At 41.7% G+C, this 27,250-nt stretch overlaps 1 protein-coding gene and 1 long non-coding RNA gene across 3 annotated transcripts in view; one reads left to right on the forward strand and one right to left on the reverse strand.

The window, feature by feature from the left end:
* Positions 1-27,250, forward strand: part of bmp6 (bone morphogenetic protein 6) — a 43,729-nt gene that overhangs the window by 6,025 nt on the left and 10,454 nt on the right. Inside the window, exons 2-5 of one of the 2 annotated variants that reach the window (XM_010780966.1) lie at positions 18,207-18,287; positions 22,494-22,686; positions 25,862-26,010; positions 26,169-26,363. In XM_010780966.1, coding sequence (XP_010779268.1) covers positions 18,207-18,287; positions 22,494-22,686; positions 25,862-26,010; positions 26,169-26,363 — 618 coding nt within the window. The remainder of the gene's footprint in view (positions 1-18,206; positions 18,288-22,493; positions 22,687-25,861; positions 26,011-26,168; positions 26,364-27,250) is intronic. The other variant, XM_010780967.1, reaches the window with a different exon arrangement.
* On the reverse strand, positions 280-1,635 carry LOC104953919 (uncharacterized). The gene is made up of 3 exons (XR_799273.1): positions 1,567-1,635; positions 809-890; positions 280-344 (listed from the first exon to the last, which is right to left on the reverse strand). It is a non-coding gene; the product is annotated as an uncharacterized lncRNA (long non-coding RNA).

A 27,250-nucleotide genomic window follows, 5' to 3' on the forward strand; every position in this document is an offset into this window, starting at 1 on the left:
ACACACACACACACACACACACACACACACACACACACACACACACACACAGAGCTAAATATACTGACTGATGACACAATATTCAGTCGCTGCTGTTTATGTTTGAAGTCTTTCTTGAAACTACAGCATGTGACGTGTTGTTGTTGTTGTTGTTTGCCTCTGTGTTAACATGTTGTAGCATTCACACAAAGGCTGACTGATGGTATCACTATGAAGCTCACATAGCTCTGAAGGTCATCAGAGCTAAAGTAGAGTTTTCTTTTAAGTGACTAAGACTCACTGATCAAAAGGGGACATGCCTCCCTCACGTGCAACAGTCTGGTCGCCTGTCTGCCTCTCCGTGTCTGTTTGGTGGCACAATGTCACAATTACATCACAAATAGACAAGACGTTCAGATGAACACATTTCACCCCAATAGCATTCAAATCACGTGCTTTATTAAAGACACTTGTTTTCATTGTTGTATCTTAACAAATCCCCTTTCCACTCTCCGCTGTTTGAATGCAGGAAGTGAATCAGAAGCGAAAACAAAGCATGCCATGCACACGCTGCGTGACCTTGGGCTGTCTTTGCTAAGAACAGGGGGCACTTTCTTCTCTGCTCTCCTCTGAAATAAAACAACCTTCTGAAAATAAAGCTTATCTTTGGGGCAGCTGGAGCACTTACAGTGGGGCCACAGAGAGTTTGACCTGGTAGGCTGGTGCACACATTACAAGAGAGGAACACACTGTGGGCCTGATACAAACACATCAGACTGAACAACTCAAACACAAAGATAGAAATGCTTTTGATACACAAAGCACGCACCTCTACAGAACTGGTCTGGTTGATCCAACAACAAGTCCAGCTCTCTGGCTGTGACTTCAGGAAGGTCGTCTCCCTCGAAATTCTGAGAGAGAGAAAAGTAAACAGATGGAGATAGGAATAAAACAGCAACACAAACAGAAGCATACATAGAGACGTTGGTAACTCCCTAACAGGCGGACAAAGAGAAAAGTCACATGTGTACAAACTGTGCAGACTGAGGAAGTCAAGTCATATCCTATCAAGCCACAATGAGCTTCATCAGCGGATGGTGCTTCAGGAGGAGCATTATCAGTTGCTAAGTGACACCATGAGGAGGGTAATGATGCGTGAAGGATGTGCCGTTGGACATTTATGACTGAGATGATTTAGCTCTGCTTTATTTTAAGCACTGTGGACACTGAGAGGTAGTTCAGAAAGGTCGGTTAGGCATCAGGTGTTTTACGTCCACAACCCACTACACCATTAACTCCACTGCATTATTCACATTCAGAAAATTGATGTCATTTTTAAACATCTAAAAATAGCCCCTTCCATAAATACTGTATCTGTTCTTTTTTTAGCATTAGTCACTGGATAATATTCTGTTCTGCTCCAATGCTTCTTTCTCCGGACAGCAAAGACTAACATAGAGCAGCTAGCTTGGGACAAAGAGCTTAACTAGAGCTGCTGTGAGCACACGGTTCACATCCAATGAGCCACCAGGACACCTGATGTTCTTCACTATGATGACTGTCCCTGCGCTGTGACAGAGAGTTTACCTCAGCAGTCGGGATGACGAACGGCTCCTTCTCCTTCATGGAGATGGCAGCCGGAGGTGACCTGAACCCTGGGTGAGCACAGGAGGACGAGGAGCAGGGATGAGGAGCATGTTTGCAGACCAACAGGAATGTGAGGTTAGCTGAGGATGATTACGTGTTTGTGCCAAAATAAGGCCTGATGCATTCACATATAGGGTTCATACACTTTTTCACCAATGATTTTCAATGACCTTTACCTCATTTTCTATGACCAAAAAAATGACTCTCTCTCAGTGGTACCACAGAAAATGGTTTATTTTAACATGGAACAGGAAAATAAGTTCTGTATATGAAACATGTTGTGCCTATTTACAACAAATCAAATCAAGCCACTAACATCTCTCACCAGCTAAATCCCTCGTCAGTTAAATGCCATTTTACGTTTCCTTACTACACGATACAGTATTTATTATCATTATAGTATTACTATTTTGGCGATTAGATAAAATATATATTATATTTGATGCAACTTTAGTTACATTTCCATGAGTTTTCCAAAACTTTGGGAAAAATATTGTTTTCCAAAACTTTTCCAGGGCCTGGAATTAGCATTTTGAATTTCCATGACTTTTCCAGGTCTTTAATGACCGTTGTGTGTCCTTCATATACATAGCTGTCCTGTATACCTGTACACGGCGTTGCCACAAATATTTATCTACAAGTTTGTCTTTAGACTCGAGTAGTTCGTAGCATTACGTTATAAATTACTTATCCCTGAACACAACCGGCTTATTTTTGGACACTTCTTACCATGCCTCAAAATAGCGCATCAGCACCTACCTTTTAAGCGTCTGAAGAAAGTAGCAGCGCTTCTGACGAGCATTACAAAGTAGTTCGAGCGCAGTAAAGATCGCCGCCATTGACATACTCGGAGGAGGACGGTCTACGTTAGATATTAGAAGGATGTACAGACGTGAGATTATCTGCGAGCACGTGACTTTGAGTGAGGATCATAATAATAGTACAGTACTTTTGGTTGTCTGTCTCATTTTCACAAAAAAGCGGTTATTTATCTCGTTAAATGTAATCCGGACGTGTTGGGCTTCGCACACTAAGAATTAATAAACTATTCTTAAAGTGAGAAAAGACCGTCCAACCGAACCTATCTAGGACTGGTGACATTATGAAGAGTAGCCTCCCGCGCTTCTCGAGGTCCTGCTGAAAGAAGCCGGGATACCTATGTGGTTGACGGGCGGGGATATTTGTGTGGTCCATGTTGTTGTATAGAGTGGGCTTCACGTATAGGTGTTATTAGACTACAGACAGAGTACATACGGACATGAGTATACATAGTTGTTATACAGATTCTGTTTGACTTTTATGCAGGGCGTAGAATTCACTGCCATGTCCGTTCGGGAAAACGGGCATTGATGTTCACTCCGAAACGAGTGTGTGTTGTGTGCAGTTAAGTGTGATAGGGGCGCGGGTTGTATGGACATAAGTCGGAGATGCTGCCGGTATATCCGTATTTTCTATACGAGAACACTACAATGGGACACCACCGACAGTTGTAATAAACAAAAGCTGGTGTGGAGTCTGTAATGTTTGACTTTTATTAGGGGGTCACAAATAATAGTTGAGTAATTATTTCGTACTTGATGAACATTCACTCCGCAACAAAATACCTCCAGTGTAGGGCGGGGTAAGATCGTTTTATACACGTTAAAGGAGGTATGACAGGGAAACCAATTCCCCTTTCACCTTGGAAACATGTGTGCCGACCTGAAACAGGAGGGACATTGTATAGTGAGCATCCTTACTGGTTACTCCCTGAATTAGTTTCTTGTAGTTTCACATGGTCTTGTATTTATAACCACCGTTCCTACACTTTTATTAACTAGACCTGAGATAGTTATTTAACATTTCTAGGGAATTTGACCTGACACGGAAATTTGTTACGTGTTATCTTTGTCGACACACAGACCGAAAACTTACAGTTGAAAAACTAACTTTAATACCTGTCACGTAGTCCATAGATCTGTCCTCCTCTTTTGTTATGATAATTGATCCCGACATGGCGCTTTAAGCATACCACCTCACGATAACGCAAAGTTAAGAGCAATATAACCGCAAAACGAAATAATAGAGCGAAAAATTAACTTAACTGAACTTTTAGAGGGTTATTAGTTGCATATCGCGAACACGGGAGCCGGCACCACGGATGTGGAATTGGTTTGAGAATACTAAATGAAAGGAGGCTAGAGCAATATACTATCTTTGATAGCCTGAAAAGAGGCAATTTAGGGGCAGTGCAACAAAGTATCTTGTGTGTTGAAGGACAGTTCGTCGGTATTTTGAGAGGATAGTTTTATTTCGTACAGGTATGTTTTATCATTTCCTTCCAAGGGGGGTGCGTGGCGTCTTTTTCTTTCGCTTTGTCTGTACGTGTCGCTATCCTTCGGTCGTTATATGTGAATTCTGTATTATCCGTTGACGTTGTTTTTCCATTGTTTGTGTTACGTTATAAAAAAGTTAATAACTCTTGTGTTTAACCGCACATATTGTAATTGTTTATTGTATTTTTGTTGACAATCTTGTTTTACTTACGGCAGCTTACTTTGGCTTTACGCTCATAGACTTTCGCCACTGGCGCGGTATAAAACGTCGACTAGAATGATGGCTTTTAGTCTGCTAGGTCTCGGGCCGTGTGTTACCATAACCCTGTCGGATGAGTATTGGAGACATAGATACAAAACGGAATGTGTAACACAAACAGATTACGACACAAGAAAGTCTAGTCAGTGTGAATACTATTATGTAAACACAATCATAAGACGGGAACCTAAATACTATGAGCAACAATATATAAAAATCTTTACATACCCAAACCTTTTACACCCCGCCTCTCGCCGAAAGTGTCGCTGAGCGGGACGACTGGCCGAGGTGTTGCGGTTGTGCAACTGCTAGTCCCACTCTTGAACAGTATTTTGTTTGTATAGGTATTTAGGAAGACCTTCGAGTCCGGAGCTGACTTGTAGTTTGACTGAATATCGCTACAATACTTGAACACGTTACTTCCTAAGAGACCTACGAAGTGGACGACACCACTTGTGACCAACAGATTATTACTGGTTAATAAATCCTTAATCTTAATAATTACTAAACACTATCAGCGAAAGCGCCATTGTAAAATGTAACAAGTCAGTCTATTAGTTTATTAGAGTCTCCGTTAAATATTAACCCATGTCATAAGTAATCGACTCTGAGAGTTTTTTCTACAACCGGGTGAATAGGGCGAAAAAGGTGAGGACAATCCTGTATACTTATGTACAAGAGATTAGCACTTAAGTACGAAGTACATAGGTGTGTATAATGGGTNCATTCCATTTACACTTGAAGTCATCTCTGTCACACACCCTGCTCTTAACACCCCGCTACACACACACACACACACACACACACACACACACACACACACACACACACACACACACACACACACACACACACACACACACCCCACTCCTCCACCCCAGCGCCCACCCACCCTGATGATATCTCTCCCTCACACGCCATAACTCCCTGACTTGACGAGATGGCAGCAGAGATTGGGGCTAAGAACAGAGATTACACCTCTTGCCTTGTTTGTACTCTCTGTCCTCATTTCTTCTCCTGTCCAGTCCCATGTCTCCATCCGACATTCCAGTTGGGAGCGATGGTTGCGTGGGATGGAGTGTGACGAGATAAGGAGGTGAAGTGCGGCACACTCGCGGCTGGTAACGATCTATCGAAGGGAGCAGATAACTCTGGCGGAACATCTGATTAGGGCCCGCTGCTCCCATTTATCACCTCTGGGCAAGGAATTTGGTCCATTTTTTTTTTTTTTCGTCTGCTGTGCTTCAAGCAGGATGAGGCAAAGATTCACTGTCCTTTCACACATCTGTTGTTTTCTTTGTATCTATCTGTCTTTACACATCTCTTTCTCTCGTCTTTGCAATGCGTCAAATTATTGCTCAAAACCTCAGAGTCTCAGAGCAACAAGAAGCAGACAGACATTGCATGATATTAGGCTATTGGCTCGGTAACCATTGATTATAGTGTTGGTTTCACCAGAGAATCATGGTCCAAATGCAGTTTTAAATACGTTTCAAGCCCTAAAAGGAAAAATGATTATAGTGAGAAAAGGCACAATTTAAGTTCGGCAAAAAGTTGAAACAAATGGCAACGTTAATATGAACTCACATGTATTTGTACTGGTAATCATTGCTTTTCACTGTGATCTTGTTGTAGTGTTCAGAAAGCCTTTTTAAAAAGTCACAGTGATTGTTTTACTCCGTGCAAGTATGTCTTAAAATTAGACAAAGACAAAGAGTGTGTGTGCATGTTTACTTCTCCATTGCTCTTCCCTGCTAAGAGCGCCGTAAAGCTGTCAGCCTTGTCTTGTGTTTAACTGTCTGAGGAGGCCAGGCAGACGAGATCATTAACCTGGGAATAGACTGTGTGCTTGTGTGAGGATGTTTGTATATACCAAGTTTGTTATTATGTGAACGAAAGAGACAAAGAAGGAAACGGAGAAGGAAAGATGCAAACAAATTCATCTCTTTGTTTTGATTTCTGCATTTTTGAAAGATCTTTGCTTAACCCAAGCCTCAAAACCCGTTGAAAGTTCAAACACCTGCTGTTTAGGTGGATGTGATGAGGTTTGGATTGACTGTATGAAGAGGAACATGTGGATGCCATCAGTGGCATGAGGGCAAACTGCATCAACATGTAGCTGTTTTCATTTAACTTACCACACACATCTGGTTGTACCTTAAATGTATCTTCTATTTTCAAAGATGATATCAATGATGCATAGGTGTCAACTTTAGTGATAAGGTACATAATCGCTAACAGATTTTTAAGGGTCAAGTTCACAGCAGTTTGAATTAGAACCTGTTAAAGTGATTGAAACCTTTGTAAACACAGCTCAAGAAAATGCTGATAAGAGTGGGACACGATACAAAAAGTATCATGGTGCGTATAGCCAATACAAAATAAACAAATTTTTATTCTAAAGTTTAAAAATTATTAAATACTTTGTGAATTAAAAAAAACATATACACATCATTTTTTCTTTTTCAAGCAATTGTTTCACTGGCTTATAGGTATACACTTATTTTCTACTCGCCTATTATTTTAGTTCAGGAGTGATATTTCGAGTAATTCTTGCATTTATTTCAATGAAATTGCGTTTATTTATTGGAGATTAGTTCATTGACGTTTTGAAAATCTCTACAATCATACATTTGATGGAAGATTTTATGTTGCATTACGCAGCAAGGGACATGAGCTCTTTAAGTAAACACTGGTTGGTATGTCTTTGGAATTTCCCGTCCAATCCGGTGTTAAAAAGGTTGTGAACCGCTGAACTCGGCATGTCCTTGTGTGCCCAGTAAACTCCATCCATTATCATAATGACCCCATCGTTTGCCCTGCCCGAGGACTCGCTCTGGTAATGGAGATGAACACAGCCGACAGGAATGGCGTAAATGTCACAGTAAACATTCCTGCAGTCGCATTCTTCAGTGAAGCCACCGGGAAGCCCACAGGGATTTATCTCTAGTAAATAAAAAAGCAGAGGAAGAAAGAGAAAGGGGGGAAGAAAAGAAAAAAAAGGCACACCCAAAGGATGCTTGAGTGGTGAGAAACTCTGGGACAGATGAAGGGTGATTTAAAGCCCTGGGTGACCTTGAATGAGCAGAGCAAAAAGGGTTTGAGTGTGTGTTTGCTCTGGGAGCCACATATACACTTTTATGTGAACACAAATGTCTTCATGAAGATAGTTTATAGTCAAAACAAGTACAAATATGATGGGAATCCTTTTTTAGCCATGCATGCAGTATGTCGAGCGATCTCTCCAATACTTGGTCCAGATATTAATGCTGTCATTTAGGATACATAGTTTGGTGATCTTCTGACTTTTCCTCTTGCACTACCATGAGCTTGCTATATTCAATTTGTATTTGCTAGCATTGCCCAGTTTGTTGGTTCATCGTTGCTAGCATCAGGACATTGCTTTAGGTCTTATGTTTAGAGCAGGGGTCTGCAACCTTTTTGACCAAAAGAGCCATTTTGCCCCCTTTTCCACACTTATTTTTTGTCTGGAGCCGCAACACATATTTGATAGCTTATAAAGTTGTATATATTGCTACATCATAGACAAAAACTGCAGTTTTTTTGCATTTATTATTTATTACATTATAGAAAACTGTTTAACTCTAATAATAAACAAATAACTCTTATAAGGAGAATACAAAAACATAAACAGGCCAACTTTAAAATAAATCAACACAGCACTTGGGGAGTTATGAATATAATTTAAAATAGGCCCACTTTGAGATAAATAAAACATATAGCTGCACCCTAAAAAGAGTTAACTGATTGAATTATGACTGAAGATTGTCAGCTGTCTTCCTCTCCCGTGTTGTTCCTCGATACGTAAAGGCTGCAGCACCTTTGACAACTTCTCTCCCCATATCAAACATACCGATAAGCCAGCATCGTTTGCTGTGAAAGCATATAACTCTCTCCACGCAGAATTAAATCCTGTGTTCCTCCGGTACTTTTCTTTGATTTATCCATAGTTCGCTCATGGAGCCGGGGGTCAGGTTATTCACCCGCAGGAAAAAGGTGCTGGCCGCGGGGACCCGGTAGAAGGATGTGACGCATATTTTAGTAGTTGAACTAATTCAAAAGCGGTTTTTTTTGCCACTCACGCATGCGCAGTTCGTACGTACTCGGCTGAATTCTTTGCGGTGTGTTCCAGTGCGACACATATCCAAGACGCAGGAGAACACGCCGACGCAACAGTCGGCGTCGGCATCGGCGAGTTCCCTGGTGACTGCTTGGTGTGTCAGGGCCTTTACAGGAGGCAGAGGCTTAAGGCCCAGATACACCGGCCCGAAATCGGCAGTAAATGGGAGTCGGGCCGAACATGAGCGTGGGCACGCCCTATTCGGATTGGTGTGCGGCGCACCGTCGGGTCTTTTCTGCCGACCTGACGCCTTTTCTTGGCGTTGAATCGGCGTCGGGAACACCACCGGAAGTCGGACAAAGGGATAACACTGATTGGCTGTTATGCTAGCGAATCAGTGCATGAGAAGCGTTAACGGAAGTGAGGGAGGTAAACAAATGATTTAAAATGGAAGATGGAACACACACGGACGGCTATTTCACCTCATCGGTTTATAGAGCTCCTGTTCGTTCATGTTTTCAATGGACGAGAGTGAAAATGGAAAGAAAAACGCTATTTGTTTGTTTATATCACGGAGTCTGTTCTTCTTCTCTGTCTTCGGTTTCCGGTTGTTGCCTCTTTTGAATGATGAATACACACTACCGCCGCCTGCTGGTAAGGAAAGTTATTGCCACTTACGCATACGCAGTTCATACGTGCTCGGCTCGGATTTGCGATGTGTTCCAGTGCGCGAAGTCGGCAAATACGCAGGAGAGTCCGGCGACGCAACAGTCGGTGTCGGCGTCGGCGACTTCTCAGGTGACTGGCCGGTGTATCTGGGCCTTAACACATGATGATATTGTGTTAGATTGTGTCATTGCTTTGCTAGAACCTTCTGCACAGATGTGAACCTGTTGCATTGAGTCTGACATGTGGATGCTGGTGTCAAATCTGAGATGGTTTCGACACTGCATTTTGGTACAGTGTATTTCTTTTGGAATGTTTAAACAGGCAGTGATTATTAAAGTCTGTTTCACATGTGTTGGAAATAAATACTCACCCAATCTAATCATTAGAAAAACACACCTCAATAAACATGATGAACCCAGTTAGGTCCACAATAACTCCTCATTTGACGGTGATAAGTGTGTTAAGGGGGAGCTTTCCCTCAAAGGTCAGGGTCAAGGGTTAGGGAATGAATGTAATCTCTCAATTTCATAAAGTCTACACAAATAGAGACGTATGCAGCCCCGTTTGTGTGGATTTGAATGAACTTGTTAGACGACGAGAACTCCCACCTCGTTATACGAGTCAAGTCTCCATCACATACTGGTGAAATAGAGAAAGCTGCACCCCTCGGCCCCTCACAAGTTCCCAGGCTGGTCTTCTCTCTAAAGAGGACATGCCTGAAACAACAACCCTAGGTCCACAGTGAGAAAAAGGCCCCATGTGAGCGCAGATGCTCCTGACCCTGCCGACCAAGTAGCCTCCCTTTCAACCGCGCTGCTGCTGACAAATTTACGAGCCCTAGGCTGACCCGCGGGATGACTTTCCAAACATGACACTGACAGGAAAACAGTCAGTCAGTCGGTTGGGATGGAGGGAGGCAGGGTGGAAGAGAGCGAGGAGAAAAAAAGCGGAGAAGGGGGAGAGTGGCAAGACATGTAGATGCTGTGTTTTATTTTTCATGATTTCCATTAGGCTTTCCTATTTTGAAAAAACAACAAGAAGAGAGTACTTTAATTTGTTTGTCAGTGGTTACAACAGTGCAGCAATATGACCAGGGGTCAGGGGTTTGACTCCTAAAGAAGCCACCCATAACAAAAATGTATCTACTCCCAGTGCTGTGAGGCTTTCTGGATGAAAGGATCTTATCACTAAGGATGTGCAGGGGAAACTCTACCCAGTCCTTCCTCCTGTACGGACACTTTCCTCACCTCCTGGATACCTTATCTGACTGACTGAGAGTTTAAAAGTCCTACATAAATCCTTTTCCAGCATTTTTTGTAATATATATCTCGATGTTTCAGTATCAGCACCTTATTCATTGTTATTCTCATACTGTACAATACGGTCAGTATTTGGATAACTCTTCTTCTTGCATTGCACACGCATGTACTGTATAACATCTCAGATGAGCTGCTGGCCACTTTCAGAGGAATGTATCTGTGACATTCATCTAAGTAGATAGCTTCTGTTTGCTTACTTTTCTCAGGCCTTTGAAGTGGACAGACAGTTTGGTTGGTTTACCACTTGTGTGATCACATGTTGGTGTTAAATCTACATCTGAGCTAGAGTCATTTGGGTTATTGTTTTTGTCTGTTGCTGTTTTATATGTATGAATAGAGTAGATAAACACACCTTCTTCCACACATTGCTCCAATTTCCACATCTATATATTCAAATCAAAAATCTAAATATTTTTAAAGTACGCTTTAGAAACACACTGCACTATTTCACAGCATTGTGTCTTTCAAGAAAGTTCCTTCTGCTGTATCTCGTTCTTAAATAATACTTTATAAAATTTAGTTTGGATTTTCATTTCTAGCTTTCAGCAAAAACTCAAGAATCATGAAGAAAGCCAAGTTCTCTGCACCTTCATCCCACCTATACTGTGTTGACATATTGGGCATATTATTAGAAACATTGATTATTTTGTTCTTGATTTTCATCAAGGCCCACCTGCTTTATGAATATCCAGGTGTCTGGTTACCGTCGCTGTTTTTGGAGCTATGCCTGTGTGTAAAACAAGCAGTAGGTCTTACATGTAAGTCAGCCCAGGGGGAAGATTGAGGCCGGCCCAGACTGATTTATCAGTGGATCATATGCTCTGCCTTTAAGCCACTGAAATGCGTTGTGGTTACCACTGACTTTCCAAAGGGAATCACACTGCGGCTCGGCTGTCTTCATAACAGAGAGAGTGTAGGAGAAAGAAAGGCAGACCGAGGTGAGGATAAGGAAACATAGGAGTAAAGAGGGAAGAAAAGATGTGCAGGGGCATAGCAAAGGAGGTGTTCAGAGAGGGAGGAAAGTAGACCCAACATCAGCATCACAGAGTGAGCTGGCCTTCTACCTTGTGGCTGTGGAATGCAAAGCCACCAATATTTTTGACTTCCCCATTTTGAAACAGCTGCGTTTCCCTTTTTCAAAGATATTTTTTCCTTATTTATCGGATCCCTCAGGAGAGATCCATCTCCTGGCCCTGACACCGGCTTCCTCCTCTAAATCTCGGACCAGACCGGCGTAGCTCAGACACACACGTATACACACACTCACACACCTGCTGCCCGAAAGCACATACTAACCACAGATCACTTTAGCAGGCCTCTTTACTGCCTGCACTGCTGCACTTTCATAAAGGCATACTAAAATACGACGAATAAAGACACACACATTCAGGCAAAGCAGATAAAGACACCTGGAAATAACTGATAAACACCTTACATAGTAAAACCACTAATACTTACACACACACGTACATATCTCTGTGTGAAGAAACTTCAGATGGTTTCCCACAACTCCTGACAGGCCAATAAAATGAGATTCTTGACGACCATCATCACTGAATTGACACACCGTAAATAAAATGAGGCTGGTAACATTTTCAAACACACAGAAATGTTTTGTTTTGCTCAAAATGGACTCGCATTAAAAACGACGGGAGTTCATCTCTGTTTGCGGAATATTCACTTATTTTTGAACGGGGGCGAAGCTCTAAAGCAGTCGAGGGAGCGCGTTTCTGAGAGGGCCTGTGGTCACGACCAAGGAGGAAAGCAGTAAGTAACCATCATCAGTCATATAAATCGCAGAGGAAATGGAGCCCAACGTCAAGGACAGAGAATATCGTAGGATGAAGGAACAAGATCAGAAGTTTTTTTCTTTTCAAACGATCAGACCCCCTTTATGCCATGGTCAATGATTTCCCTAATAAATACTGACTTTTATGCATCTTAGAAAACTATTATGACTCCACTTGTTATCCTAGATTTGGTTATTACATTTTGTGACCAAGCAACTGTCAAAGATTGTGTTATTTTCGTACATCGCTGACAGATTTGCTGCAACGTCTATTTTATAGCAGACCATCGTAGACCCCTGCTGGCCACCCGACTTTTCCCCCTGAATCTTTTGGCAACCAAAGGACAGTAAATCCAGACAATCTGATCAACTCTAAACTGTGTATCTTTTAGTGTGCAGTGTTCCGTAAGATTAATGATTCTGGTTTTGGTATTGTTGTTGTTAGTCACATATGTTAGACAGTGATGTGTTTGGTGATGCTGGTTTTGTTTATGACTGCGGTGTTTGGTTGCATTTATTTTGTTCTTCGTGTCTATATGAAACTGCCACTAGGATCTCGGCCAAATCGGCCTCCAAAGCAAACAAGATGTTGGAGAATGAACCAAAATACCTTATGCAACAAACTCCAGTAGATATGTTGAGTTTTTTATCCAAAGCCAACAAGCACCATGGCTCAATTGAGTTTAATATTTTTTCAAATTGTTATCGTAGCGTTCTTTCTCATGCGAAATTGCAGGACAGAATCCTTTGTTTTGTCCGTCGCTGAAGGTTATAAAGACTAGAAATAATTTGTTACATTTACCCCTCCGACAATTATTGTGTGGCTTTTTATTAAACTGGGAAATAAGTCGTGCTCTTTCCTTCCACTGAGTATTCGAGAAGTTATCTGGCTCTTCCGTCTACACGTCCTGTGTGAGGACTGCCGATCTAAGATGAAGTCGGCCATTAATCTGACCAGAGGCTGTTGTGACAGCTGCTCTCCTGTTGAATTACATTTTTATTAACATCCCATAAAGGGGAAACAAAAAAAATCAACTTTGTATATTTTCCAGCTCATTTCTTTCCTGATTTCATGGAATTTCCTTATAAATGTGAAAAAGATGTTGCACCGTCTTTTGTTGACAGCTTATTGGCACGAATTGGTGTCCAATGAAACCAACACTTGTTTTTACAGGGACTTTTGGGGAAATCACAACTGGCCATTAATGTCAATGAGGGTGTCTGTGGCCATTTAGACTTGTAAGTGTTCAAACAGACACAAATGGTGTATGAAGATTGATTATGGACATGGGTGTAAAGGTTGAATATTTTCCTGCACTCACAAGGCTACTCCCTTACACACACACATTTGACTTGTTAATCCTGTAAGGTCCCTGATCCTTGTCTCCAAACTGGGGTCTCAGCAATTGAGCAAAACTCAAGCTGCACCTGCAACATTATATTTTGACAGGTTTTATTAATTAAAAAACAAAACAAAAGCCATCTAAGCAAGCCAATCATAAGCAAGACTTTCCAATGGACCTGCAGTTTGCAAGCAAGAAGCATCACTTGAACTTTTGACACATTTGTGCAATTTTGGCATTTTGTACTTTGTTGCATTTCCTTTAGTTTTATACGAAAATGCAGGCTTTGGAAATACAATTTTTTGTTGTTGTTGTAAAACAGTGCCTCACATTACATTGTTTCTTCTTTGTGGTGTCCCTACTGTGTTTGTTCTGAGCCTTGATGTTTTTACAATTGTAATTTATTTTGTTCACATTGCCTTTTTTATGTATTGCAACATTTATTCTCCTATTTTTGTTTTACTATTTTCGATACTTTATTGTAGTGAATAAGGAGCATAACTAAATCAGGAAAAACATTAACATGCCCTCCTTGTTTAAATGCCCCCTGCAGCCGAGTTAGTGGGTCCACATCTTAATCCTTAGTAATAGTGCTTGAAGAGATGGAATAAAATCTCCTATTGACACACAGGTATGGCACGTCCAGCTACCTGGAGGCCAACTGGAGACTCAACAGAGAGCTGATGACTGCTACCACTCAGCTGTCAGTCTACCGAAGGCAACAAACTGAGACTACTCAGTCCAACAGCCATACCTTGGATATCTATCTGTTAGCAAAGCCCCAACAGAGGAGCAATTACAGCAAATTATCCGCCTACCCACGGGGTTAGACACACACGCACACAAAAACCCACACACATTGCACACTAGCTAAAAATCTCAAAATAACAAAAGATAGATTTGTGTCCAGACTTCATTTTATCATTTTGTATGGAATGCAGCACAGTGGTGATAGAGCTTTGGTAGATGGGAACAAAAATCAGATTCCCCCTCTCTGTGGATGTGTTTGTGTGTGTATGTGTGTGTCCTGGAACAGCCCTCCTGACATTATGTGTGATGGTTTTGGATGGGTCTTCCGAAAAACCCAAATGGTTTTTCAAGGATTATATGGTGGACGATGACTGTAGAAAAATGTGATTAAATGGTTCAAATGGGGCCTTTGTTTCTTGGGGATGCCTGTTCAGTGAGGTCATTGTGTACTGTAATCTGTGGGAGGTAATGGAAGAAGAGCAGGCTGGATATCCAGGCCATTGATGAATGTGTGTGTGTCTGTGGAAATTGTCAAGCTCTCAGGAAGGTATGTGTTATTTGAACAGGTCACATTCAACGAGCTTAGGTGGAAGAAAACTAAGGTTACTCAAACTAATGCCACATTTTGTTATCTGTGCTACAGACAATCATTGTCTTGTTGTGACGTAAGGAATTAAGGGACAATAAGCCAATATTTAAAAGTGCTGTAATGTATCTGCAATGCATTTCCTAATGTTATCTATATATAAATATTATGTTATTTTTGTCTATTTAATTCAACCTGCTTGACAGATTAAACGCATCACTTCTTATGCACCGGTGGAATTGTCCCAGGAAAATAAATCCCATGCATACCATTTTGAGAAAATGCGAAGGCGTTCATGAACCGACTGTGGTTGAATAATTGTCTCCGTGGCAAAAATGGCAATCATTCATATACAATTGTTACAAAACGTTATATAATACTAACTTTACAAGGACCTGGCTTGCTGACAATGAAGCTCATATCTTGGCTGTCTGTCAGGAAGTCATAACAGAAATTAGTAATGTGCTTAAATCCCTGTACTGACTTTGCTGGACACGGAGTAAAGCTGTCCACTGCTGTTCTGTGTTTGCTAATGGGGCTTGACAGTCTGCAAAAGGGCTGGTCTCACTGCCTCATATCCTCGCTATGGAATGATGCTCCGGTCTGGCCTTGAATTCTCACACCACTGACATCTGGGACTGCGTTTGCATCACAAGGTGTGTGTGGGAATGTGTCAGTACACCCCTATGTCCTCCTTTCCTCACACTCTTGGCTTGGACAGTTACATCTGTACCTGTGCATATGTCAGTGCGCATATGCGTGTAACTACCTTGCATGCTGGTGTGTATTTGTGTGACTACATGCATCGGACATAAACTCTCGCGCCTGCCAGTGGCCCTTGGCTGGTCCTGTGGAGCTCAGTGTGTCGGCTTTGATGCTGGGTCAGGGGAGAAGATCAGAGCACAGGATGAGTCTCCAAAGGCCCACAGACACCACACACCCTTGCTCAAAGTTAATGATGACTCCCAGCGGACTGCCAGCCCCGCGGCTTGTACCCTAACCCCAGGAGCTGCCCTGCCAGCTGCCTGACTACAAAGATCCAAAACACTCAGCAGAAGGTGGAAACAGCTCCTGATGGCAGCCAAGCATAGTGGCAACACAGGCAGCTCACACCACTGCAGGGGGGACAAACTCAATATCTGTCTCAGTTGTTTTATCTTTCAACACGGCATCAATGCCAAACGTTTGAAGCATAGACTCTGGCTTGAGCCTCTTCAAAAAGACTGGTTGTTACAACATAACGATTTCCACTAAATGAGATGTTTTTCTTTTTGAGGGAAAAAGTGGCTCAAGAGTTGTGATTTTATCAACTGCAAGAATTCCCTATGACATCTAACAGTCCAAACTTTTACATGAGAGGAATTAAAGATTAATGAAACACAAGAAAGTATCCAACCTATCATCAGAAACCATCAAGCCTGAGAGAGAAACCAGGCAGGTTATGGGCTGTTATTACACTATTACATAAACACTGATGGATTCTTGTCATGCCTCGGATATCCAGAACATGTGTAATGGTTATCAATCTGCAAAGTCTTTAACAATGTTGACAGGTTCTTGGTTTGCATACTTTTAATTAAAGGGTGTTTGTGGAAATGTCTTTTTATTATTTCTCTCAATCTCTCACAGCCTCTTCTTTCAGTGAGAAGCATTATGGGTCAGATGAAATAGTAAATCACATATTTAATTAGATTCTAGAGATTTTAACGAGGGACTTCGGAATTCCTATTTGGCATGGTCTACGCATAAAACTCCCACAAAACATGGTTATTGGGAAAATACTGGAATATTTACTGTTATCAGGAGGAAACCTTAGCCATACTGTAATTAGCATAGCAGTGTTGAAGAGAGAGTTTGTAAAAGGTTGGCATTGAAAGTAGTTTGCAGAATCATCTAATATCTGTCATTTTCCTCAGAAAAATAGTCAGAAGTACAGTGTCCCTTATGAATGGCATTTAACTTGTGAATGCTCCAGAGTTTTTCCCCAAAGCTCAGAGGATGGGTCAATGCTGTGTCTTTGGAAACCTTCCAAGCTTGCTACATAACCTCTAGTAAGACTTACTTGTATCTTTAAAGCAACTGACTCAGAACTCTGAGAATGATGGGAAATGAAGGGCAGTTAAAGGCACCACTATCCTGTAGGTCACTTGTGGCTACAGTGGCAGCCCTTGAACAAAAGTTACATATTCCTGTTTAAAAAATGGTGTTGAAAAAAATACCACAGAACTGGTTCAGCAAGCATCTCTATGCGTTATACATATCTGCAAATGTAGATGGATAAAAAACTCTTGTTTAATTGGCAGAATGTACCTAAACTGTCATCAAACTTGAACCTAGTACGATCTAATTGACAGATCTAATAAGAGCTCCCTAAATACTCTAGACAGGTACTCAGTTCTCTGTTATCTACATTGCAGCTCTTGATAATACAGGAAAGTGTACAACAGTTACACGTAAGAATTAGGATGTCTTCAAAAGCTTTTTCCTTAAGATTGTCTACAAGCACTGTCTCGGGCCGGTACTTGTCGTTCCTCAGTCTCACCACCATAGTGGAAAAGTTAATTGTTGATGTAGCTTTGAGGCTAAAAGCTTTCACTAATCCCCTCTCAAAAATAGATACATATATGACAACATAATTAACTTTGAGAAACCCATCCGTAACTTTCCTTTTAGTTAATTTTACCAACTGAGTGTTGATGGAGGGCGAAAAAGTATTTTGGTGCGAGAAGGTGGTTGTTGGTTGTTTTCTCTGCGGTTGTGGGACGTGTGAGAGAAAGCTGGAGGGATTTGATGCAGGCGACTGCTCCCCGTCTGTGCCTCTGAGGGATTGACTGGACAGCGTTAGGAGTGTGAGCAAACTCGCTGACCACTGACCACGGACCAGTCAGCCCATCAACAGGGCCTCTGCTGCACAGAGCTGCTTCACGTTAAGAACACTGCTCCTCTCCCTATCCAGCTTATTTTCCTGTTTTTAAATGGGTCTGTCTTCCTATTTTCCTTCTTTATCAAAGTATTTAAACATATTACCGGCGGTTGCTTTTCTTTAGTTTTACTCCAGAGGTTGTGTTGATAAATCACTGTCGGATTCATATCTGTCTGTCCTTCTATCTCATATTTGTCCACTCTGTTGTCGGCCTCCAGCATTCTGGCTTAAAGTCTCACTCACTTGTCTTTCTGTCAGCACCTTTTTTTCCCGTTTTCTTTTTTCCATAATTCAGTTATCATAGTTTGTCCAACACTAATATACATTCTTAATTATTTAGAATTTGAAAAGCATTTTGAGAACCCATGAGCATGTGCAGGCTGTGAATATAAGAACCATATGAATTCAGTCCATATGATACGAACAGATTCTCAGGGTCATCGTATGTGTGTGTGTGTGTGTGTGTGTGTGTGTGTGTGTGTGTGTGTGTGTGTGTGTGTGTGTGTGTGTGTGTGTGTGTGTGTGTGTGTGTGTGTGTTGCCATAGTACTTCCAGCAGCAGGACAGCAGCGGCAGATGTTGCGCAGGTGGAAACAGGAATCAAAGCGTCCAAGGGAATCTGCCAATGGTCCGTCTCACTCTCTTTCTGTCACTAACTGTCTTCTTTCATCCGTTCTGTCTGTTCCCCTTTCTCCCACCTCTATCTTCCTCTCTGTAAGACAACCTACTTTGTCTCTCCTTCCTTGTCTGGTCTTGTCATCTCGTCCACTTCTCCCACAGTCATCTTCTTCTCCTGTGTTATTATAATAGACAAACGTTTTCTATTGACACACATTTAGCTGTATTGCTGCAGGCTATCCATTTTGACACATAAATATTTGATCAAACTTTGTTTCATTCATGCATTTGTTTTTCTCTACCTATATTACCATAATAACAGTCATCATTTATTCTCCTTTCCTCACTCCCCGTTTCGTCCTTTTGTGTCTTTTGTTTTATAGCAGATTTAATCACACATGGTTTAGGTGAATCATCAGAGACATGTCCCATGTTTTCTGGTTACAGTTGGCTGCCTCTCTGTGTGTTCAAGTAAATGAAAATTAAAGAGAAACATTGACTTAGTAATTTTGTGTATTCTGTTTGTGTATATTTTCTCATGAACTGGTGACCAAAGCTGGGAGTGCGGTTATAAAATAAAGCCATAAATTACACACAACATACACAGACGAGTATTCACACACCACACTTTCCATAGAGCACTGTTTGCTCCAAATCACTAATATAATCACTCTTTCCCCATCTTTAGAATCACTCTGAATGAATTCCTCCCTGAATCATCCAAATCTAAATCCCTTTTCCCTTCTGTGTGTTCCTGTCTCAAAGCTCACGTCATGGTAGATTAGCACAAAGGTTACGCTCTCTGTAGACGTCGTGTGAAGACCTCGCTTTGATTTTAGATGTGAAATCTCAGTGGATTTCAATCGAATTTCAAGCCGAGAAGGTGGAGAAGCAGCTGGAATGCTACTTAGCCGCTACACTCTGGCTCTCAGGCAATCTTGCAGAGGACTGCGGTGATAAAGTGTATGATAATGTGAGACTGTGGCTGTCTTCATATTTCATAGTTTTAATTGTTTGTCTTCATCTGGAAGCTGCTCAAAACTACTCCCCACTCTGAGTTAAGGAAGAAAAGATTAGCTGAACAGGCCAGCGAGTTGTTCGTGGAGCTTAAGAGTGCCTTGAGATTTTGTTAGGATGTGAGGGGAATAAATTCAAGAAAAAATGCATCCTGTGAATTTCATTAAAGCTGAATGAAATTAGTGGATACATTTTTCCACCTCAAAGAAAACATTTTTCTGCTTTGGCACAATGTCTTTCACTTGTCGTGTAGGATTGCAGTGTATTTTGTTGCATATTTGCAGGAAATACAAAGTTTAAAAAGTTGCTGATTGAATTCTCGGACAAGGCTGTTAACGCCCCCTTTTAGTTTCCCTTGCTGCTTCACTGCTTACTGGAAGAACAAAGCTAAACTGGATATCTATGTTTGTGTTGTGTTAAGAAGTCAGAGGAGTGTATTAATGCTGCGTTAACAACAACTTAAAATAGTTGTTATTAACAGCTTGGCTAGCATACTGGTTGGGAATTGGGAATTTCTCTCTAACTTGTTGACAAGAACAACAGAGGTGGTAAAACACACTCGGGGCCTGGATGTGACTTTTGAATCATTCCAATATAAAGGGGAGCTCTAGCAATTCGTTATTTGGTTTCCATAAAATGGGGGTAATGATAATAAAGAGTAATGTTCAAAATTGAAGCAACAGAGGCAGAGATATACTGACTTCAGTCCCTAGTATTGGCCAAGATCCAAAACCATTGTATTCTCTACTCCCCATACAGCAACCAATAGTAGATTCCTCCTAATAAATAACTAATCTGATAAAGATTTATGATTGCCAGTAATGTCAAGTGCCTGATATATTGTACATTTACCATACAGTGCATTGCAGCAGATGTAATAAACATTTGATACTTGTGAAACTCTTTCTGACCTTCTCACCACCTACAGTCCGTTTATCAAAGAGCTTTCGTGCCAAAGAGTCAGTAGATTCTTAAACGGGGAATATTAAATGTCAAGCTGCTGGTCTTTACGCCCGGGGCTGTTGAAGGGAGTGTTGTAAAGTCATTTAGAGTACCATGACCTCCGCTTAAAGCCTCCACACACAGGCACACAAGCTTAGCTGATGTATCTACCCTTCAACACAAGAGCAGACGCCTTATCACACACACTTACTGCAACAGCTGTGTGTGTGTGGTGTGGGTGGGCAGCTTGTGGAGCACGATGAGGAGATGGTCACTGTCAAATCTGATAGAAGTCACAGGGATACTGATGTGAATAACATCTCATTCTTTATATACAGTAAGATGGAAAGCATTTGAAATGCAGAGAGACAGCACTGGCTCAGACGTAAACTGAGAGGCTTCAATTATTGTAATTTGTTTTGACCAAGCCACTGCAATATGCTTCAGGATTAGACTGGATTGAGGCTAGAACGACACGCCTTCACTCCAAGTCTTTTCTGTGCTGTTTCTTACTTAACTTCAGCATTTATGTAACTTGGAAATGTCGGGGGAAGAGGGGAGCTTTAACCTTCCTGGGTGTGGGTACAAGGTGGGGCTGGCACTTTTGGGAGAGTCTGATTGGTTCCAGTGTTCTCACATCAACACAATTTTCTCTCCGCATATGACTCTGGGAACTAAATGTGTCATTGGTCCATTTTGGGTGGGTCCCCGAGTCCAACATCATAAAATTACCAGAATGTTTTAACAAGCCTGGCTCAGGTACAAAACTTCTTACCAAACCTTTGGACTCTCAAAGTATTCAAATGAATCTTCAAAATAAATGAAATGAAGTAAAAAAAGTATTGGATTCACACCCTGCCTCCTTTACAGTTACGTTGTCTTAAATATACTGTATATGAAACTGCTGTACAGAAGAATCTTAATATTAGCTCTTACTCGTATAGTTATGTTGAAAATATTGTTTTAGCTTCGACTAACTACACTTATATGTCTTGCTGTCTGAATATGTCACATAACCCCTGGTATGTGGCGCAACTTGATGTTTCAGCTTACCAACGTCTAGCTACATATTTAGCAAAAAATTGTTTCCTAAAATGTTAAACTATTTATTCAACCAAAATCGTGCAGGCTAGTAGAAGTAAATATGTGGGGAAATGAAATGCCTGTACACGTTGCTGCTGGAACAAAAATAATTTCCCAATTTCAGATGAATAAAGTACATATCTATCGATCCATCTATCATCTTAGTTTGGTCCCACTGCAGGGGATACAACTGAAGTAGTTTTAACATCTAGCTTTGGTTCCCAGTGAGTCTACTCTTACAGTGATGGTGAAACCGCCGCCTGTAAAACCACTCTGGTGGTGGAGGATGGAGTGTAGATGAGGATAAAGTGTGTAGCATAGGGAAAACTTAAAATTGGTAAGATCCAATCATGGACTAAGAATAGTATGAATGTGCTGATGTGTGTTTAAGTAGATACTATTTCAATGTTTGTAGGGTTAGCCTTTACGGTGTGTTTCTGCCTGGGTATTTCTGTAGACTTTCTAATTGCTCTTCCCATAATGCTCTTTATTCACTTCCCTCTTCTCACTCTGTGTGTCCATCCACTGACTGACTCTGCAGACCGTTTGCTGTGGGAGAGAAACCTCCAGCTGCGACAGGAACTGAATCCCCAGAGAGCACATTATCATTATGGCGCATATTGCACTTAAAAGTATAGGAGGGAGAACATTTGTTGGTTTTTGTCATTTCACGCCGTCAGAAGTGGTCGCGGAATGACTCTTAAGTTTGCTGCCGCCATGGGCTTTTGCTCCGGACTGATGATAACAGGGCTTTATTTAGGGAAACTGGAAGCCACACAAACCTATTGGACCTTAAGGATAAATCACATGTGAGCATTTGAAAGGCTTTTATGGTCGACCTCGGCTCAGTGTCTGTGAGGATATCCGCTTATCACTCACTGTATGTTTAAATATGAAATTTGATCCCATTTATAGAAAATACAAGATAAACGCCAAGACAAGCCGCGAGAAAGGCATTAAAGGTCAAAGAAGGCCATGATGTCCATAGGAAAAGAATGTAGATAATACTTTATTGATCTGATAGTATAAACGAAATCAAAGCAGGATTTCTTCTGAAGAACAGGAAGAAGGTTTTAGGCAGAAGAAGTCGTGATTTTCTCTATGTATAATCTTCCCTGTCCATTTCTCTTTGTGCACAATGTAATGATCCCACGTGTGTGTTTCTATCCCACAGTGGAGTACGACAAGGAGCTCTCTCCGCAGCGGCGTCACCACAAAGAGTTTAAGTTCAACCTCTCTCAGATCCCAGAGGGCGAGGCCATCACCGCAGCGGAGTTTCGCCTCTACAAGGAGTGTGTGAGCCGCGCCTCCCGCAACGACACCTTGCTACTCAAAGTCTACCAGGTGGTCAAGGAGCACCCTGACAGGTAACACACACACACACACACACACACACACACACACACACACACACACACACACACACACACACACACACACACACACACACACACAATCACACTAATTCGTTTTTGATTCGATTGTCCACATCAAACTATTTCTCTTGTCGTCTTTGAAACTGGCGGTTCAGATTCACCATTGACTGCAAATAAAAGTCTTTGTTTATAAAATAAGTTATGATCAAATGATCTGTAACATACTCATACTTCTAAATGGACGCAGCTGTATTTGGTATCTTACAAAGCTTTAGCATATTGAGTGAAATCTTAAGTATATTTCTGAAGATTCTTGTTCCAGTTCATTATTTGAGAAAAAAGCTGAAGAATATGAAAGTAATAAAGTTGCGTCTCCCTGTGTTTCTCTCTAACATTCTCCCTGCGTGTTACACAGACTCGGCCCTCGCTATGTTTATGTTGTAAAATCAAGCAAAACCACGTGGAACAGAAATAGCACAGCTTCAAAATCCTCCCGTCCCCCAAATGTGCGCAGCTAATACATGCCAAACATTTACATTACGTCTGCAGGGGCAGATAAACATCCAGAAAGATTTCTGAATGATATTTGTGTTTTACCAAGCCCGCCCAGCGAGAACCAGCTCCAACATGAAGAGAATTCCTCATATACAACTTTAGACTAACATCTTACATAGCCCTGTATATTGTGTTTCTCAATGAATACACATCAAAGTATCTTTCTCCTTTTTAATGTTTGAGTATGAAGAGCTATTTGACTTGATTAATATATTATTTTGAGCTGAATATCATCAAGAAACAAAACACCTTAAGGTGGGGTCTCTCCACACCAAATGTTCTCAGACTATAGTCCTCGGCTAAAGCTGATCCTCTGTAAGGTCCGTAGCTACACAAAGTATATTTAGATGTTGGCAATGTATATTTATCTGTCTGTCAAAACGTTTCTATGGGTATCAAGAGCTACTTTTCAGCTGCATTCCTTCATCCCTACAATGGGTGGTTTGTGCTCTCCAGCCTGGAGGTAAAGCCTTTTATTTTGGGAGATATTTGGAGATTAAAGGGCGCATATATCTCCGATTTCTGTATTATTGCAGGACTGTTTTTTTACCTTGAAGTAAATTACAGCCTGGGTGGTGTGCTATCAGGTGGAGAACATTTGCGGCTGCTTTGTTTGTGCTTTGAATTCAAGATGCATCCACTCACAAAATCAGTAGCTTTTATACAACATTAAAGTTAGAAGTGTTCTCATTTTCCATTCTTCCATCTTCTTGTCCTCGATACTGGAATGTAACGTCCACGGTTTGACGGTTTCTCTTCTGTTGAGTCAATTGTTGTTGTTTGTCCCCATTTTCTGCCTTTTTGCAAAACTGTACCTTCTGCAATGGCCCAGCTGGGAGCCTATTAACTCTCTGGTGCCCCTCCTTCCAGTAAAAACCCAACTCCTGTTTTGACTCTAAGCCATAATGATAGAGCGCTTAATTAGCCTGACACCCTTTGTACTTTTCATTTGATTGGGGCGGTTTTGGTAAATGCAGGCTAGGAATGTGAGAGATTACAATGCCAGAGATGTGTCAGGCCTGTCATCGTATTGAGAAAAGGCAGGTTTTTGCAAAGGCTGTTTTCACTGACCCATCCCCATTTAGCAGCTATTACACTGTCTGTAACCAGATGATTGAATTCCTTTTCTTCGCTTCTATGCCTTCATTCTGATTCTCAAAAATTGAATATCCTAATTTTTCTGAAAACCTCTGCATCCTTTCCCTCCAGATGTCTGATGTGCATATTCTTTTTACAATCTTACTCGGGTGTTAAAAGATGAAAGCACAAAGAATAACCCGGCCAGCTGTGAGCTACACTCTTCCACCTTGCATTTTTAACAGCATTCACTGACATGACTTATAAAGGATATTTATTGTAGCAAAAAGGTTAACTTTAACCTCTAACCTTATTATTCCAGTTCATTTAAGCAGTCAGTCAATAAGAAGTTTTACAGTGGGCTCCCGGGTCGCCTTCGCCCCGCAGGCGGCTCTCTGATGGACCCCTGCTGTTCTTCGTCAGCCCAACAGCGGCTATAGCGATGAGGCGGAAACACGGGAACACGGACTCCTGCTGGGACAAACGTGTGAACTTAGCAGTGGGGGAGGGTGTGTTTGTGTGTGTGCGTGAGGGAAAATAGTGGCTCATACGGAAACTGTCAGAAACACTCTCATTAATGCCCAATAAAGAAGGGCTGCTGATGCATGACTGCAGGGGCATTCTCCGAACACCTGGATGATTGCGCTGCTTTGATGTCGGCTGTGGAGGACGGCCGACAGACCCGACGCTGTGTCATTACTACTGTAATGGGACGGTGGGAGGACAGGCCCTCTTATCACTCACACTCTGTCTGTTCTTTGCAACTCCCGTTCTCTCTTCTCACTCACTCGTCCACAATTGTGTTACGCGAGTCGCGTTTTTCCCCCTGCACGACACATTCTTCAATTATGTAGCTTGATCTGTTTACACAAAATATTGTAAATGATATAGACATACGTGTAGCCTGATACCAAAGATGTAATACCTTCCTTTTCTCCTGTCCCTCAGAGAGGTAGAGTGTATGGTCAGACTCAAAGTGGAGTGTGATACAGTGTATCTCAGCATTTTCTGTTAAGTGCAGCTATCCATCTTTCTGTCATGTTGTTATGATACTGTTACCCTGATACAAACCATCAGCTCCTGTGTGTCCTCTGGTTTCTTAAAGAGATAGATCCGTCGTCTAGTGAGCCAAAGTAACACCGCTGCACCGTACCACAGTTTATGTAGATTAATGAACTCTTAGGGTTCTTTTTTTGTTTTGTTGTTTGTTGCCTGCAACTTTATAGTTTTACCTGCGAGTGAATCAAAAGTTAAAGTCTTAAAAACCTGAAATTATTCTTAACCTGGTTAGTAAAAATCCAAACAGCTTTGGATAACCAGATAAACTAGTTAATCTAACTCTTCTACTCTCTATTAGTCGGTGCTTAAATCGTATTCTTGGTAACGTTGACTTACTTTTTCATAGAATGACATGTGATTGCTAAGTGTTCCCAAAACAACTTTCCTCGACAGTATCACCAGGTCACAAAACACATTTCTATTGTTCTCTCGTATTAGTTGTTTATGTTTTGTGTCATCTCCCGTGTTCCCCCAGAGACGCAGACCTGTTCCTGCTGGAGTCCCGCAAGCTGTGGGCGGCGGAGGAGGGCTGGCTGGAGTTTGACATCACTGCCACCAGCAACCTGTGGGTGATGAACCCGGGACACAATCTGGGCCTGCAGGTCAGCGTGGAGACCAGCAGTGGTAAGGGCCGCAGAACACAATAAATACACATTTTAAAGAAGGATTGACCTCCCAAAATAACCACGAAAACACAATGTCATTTGGGCAACTTCTGCTAATCAACACAAGCACTTTGGTCAAGATAAAATGAGTTTTAAGCACTTTGTCTTCTGAAACAGGGCAGTTCATCAGCACCAAGGAGGCGGGCCTCGTAGGACGGGACGGTGCTCTGGAGAAGCAGCCTTTCATGGTGGCGTTCTTCAAAGTCAGTGAAGTCCATATACGCAACTCCCGCTCCACTGGCAGAAAAAGTCGCCAGCAGAACCGAAACCGATCCACGCAACCGCAGGAGGGATCCAGACTGGGCCCAGCAGGTCAGTCACTGAACCTTCACCGACCTCATCAAAGAATCCAACCATGAACACAATGAGACACCAAACTGCCCTCATACGTAACTGATGTCCGGCCCATTGAGATGAATAGATGCGTAGCATATGTTTGAAGTATTCCTTTCCGAGACACTTGATGAATTGGATGTGACTTCATCCGGATCTCTCTCTAATCAGCCCCCGTCACATGAAAATCCTAGCCCAGGGAAGGATGTCCAAAATCAGTTTTTACTGTACTTTCTCTGTTAAGTTGGAGGGTAGTGAAGTTTTTCCCGAAACCTGCATCTTAAGCAAGGGCTATAGTGTTTTTCAGAAATATATTCAATGTTTACTTATGAAGGGGATTTCTGTGGCACATCTTCAGGCTGAGATTGTATCTAAAAATACAAAGAAATAGAGTATGAGATCCATGGGTGGTGTTAGGGAGAGAGTATAGAGGAAAACGTTTAAAAAGAGAAATAATGTGTGTATGATAAGAACTGAAGACTTTTTGACCACTTGCTTTGTGGAATAATTTAAATTCTAGTAGAGTTTTGGACAGCTGCGTGATGGCACGGGCACAATGAGTGGACTTGAGAAGTTCAATAATTTAGGACGAATGAAGCTAATCCATCTTGACAGATGACCTCATCCTCTGAACTTCCTCATTAGTACTCCCCTACTCGACAGATGATGTAATGAGCAGGTATTAGCCCGATGTTATGAACTCGGCAAGCTTTTCAAATTAAATCAAACCCTAATCCGCCCACCTTTCACCTGCTGTGTAATTCTGGCCAGACTTTACAGTGCTTGAAGCTAAGCTGCTCCTGTGAGGCGTCTTTGTTTGACTAGCTCAGTACATAAAGCTAATGCTCAGGGAGCCTGCTCTTAAT

This window comes from Notothenia coriiceps, unplaced genomic scaffold (assembly GCF_000735185.1).
Source record: "Notothenia coriiceps isolate Sejong01 unplaced genomic scaffold, NC01 NC01_scaffold00022303, whole genome shotgun sequence".
Classification (NCBI taxonomy): Eukaryota; Metazoa; Chordata; class Actinopteri; order Perciformes; family Nototheniidae; genus Notothenia; species Notothenia coriiceps.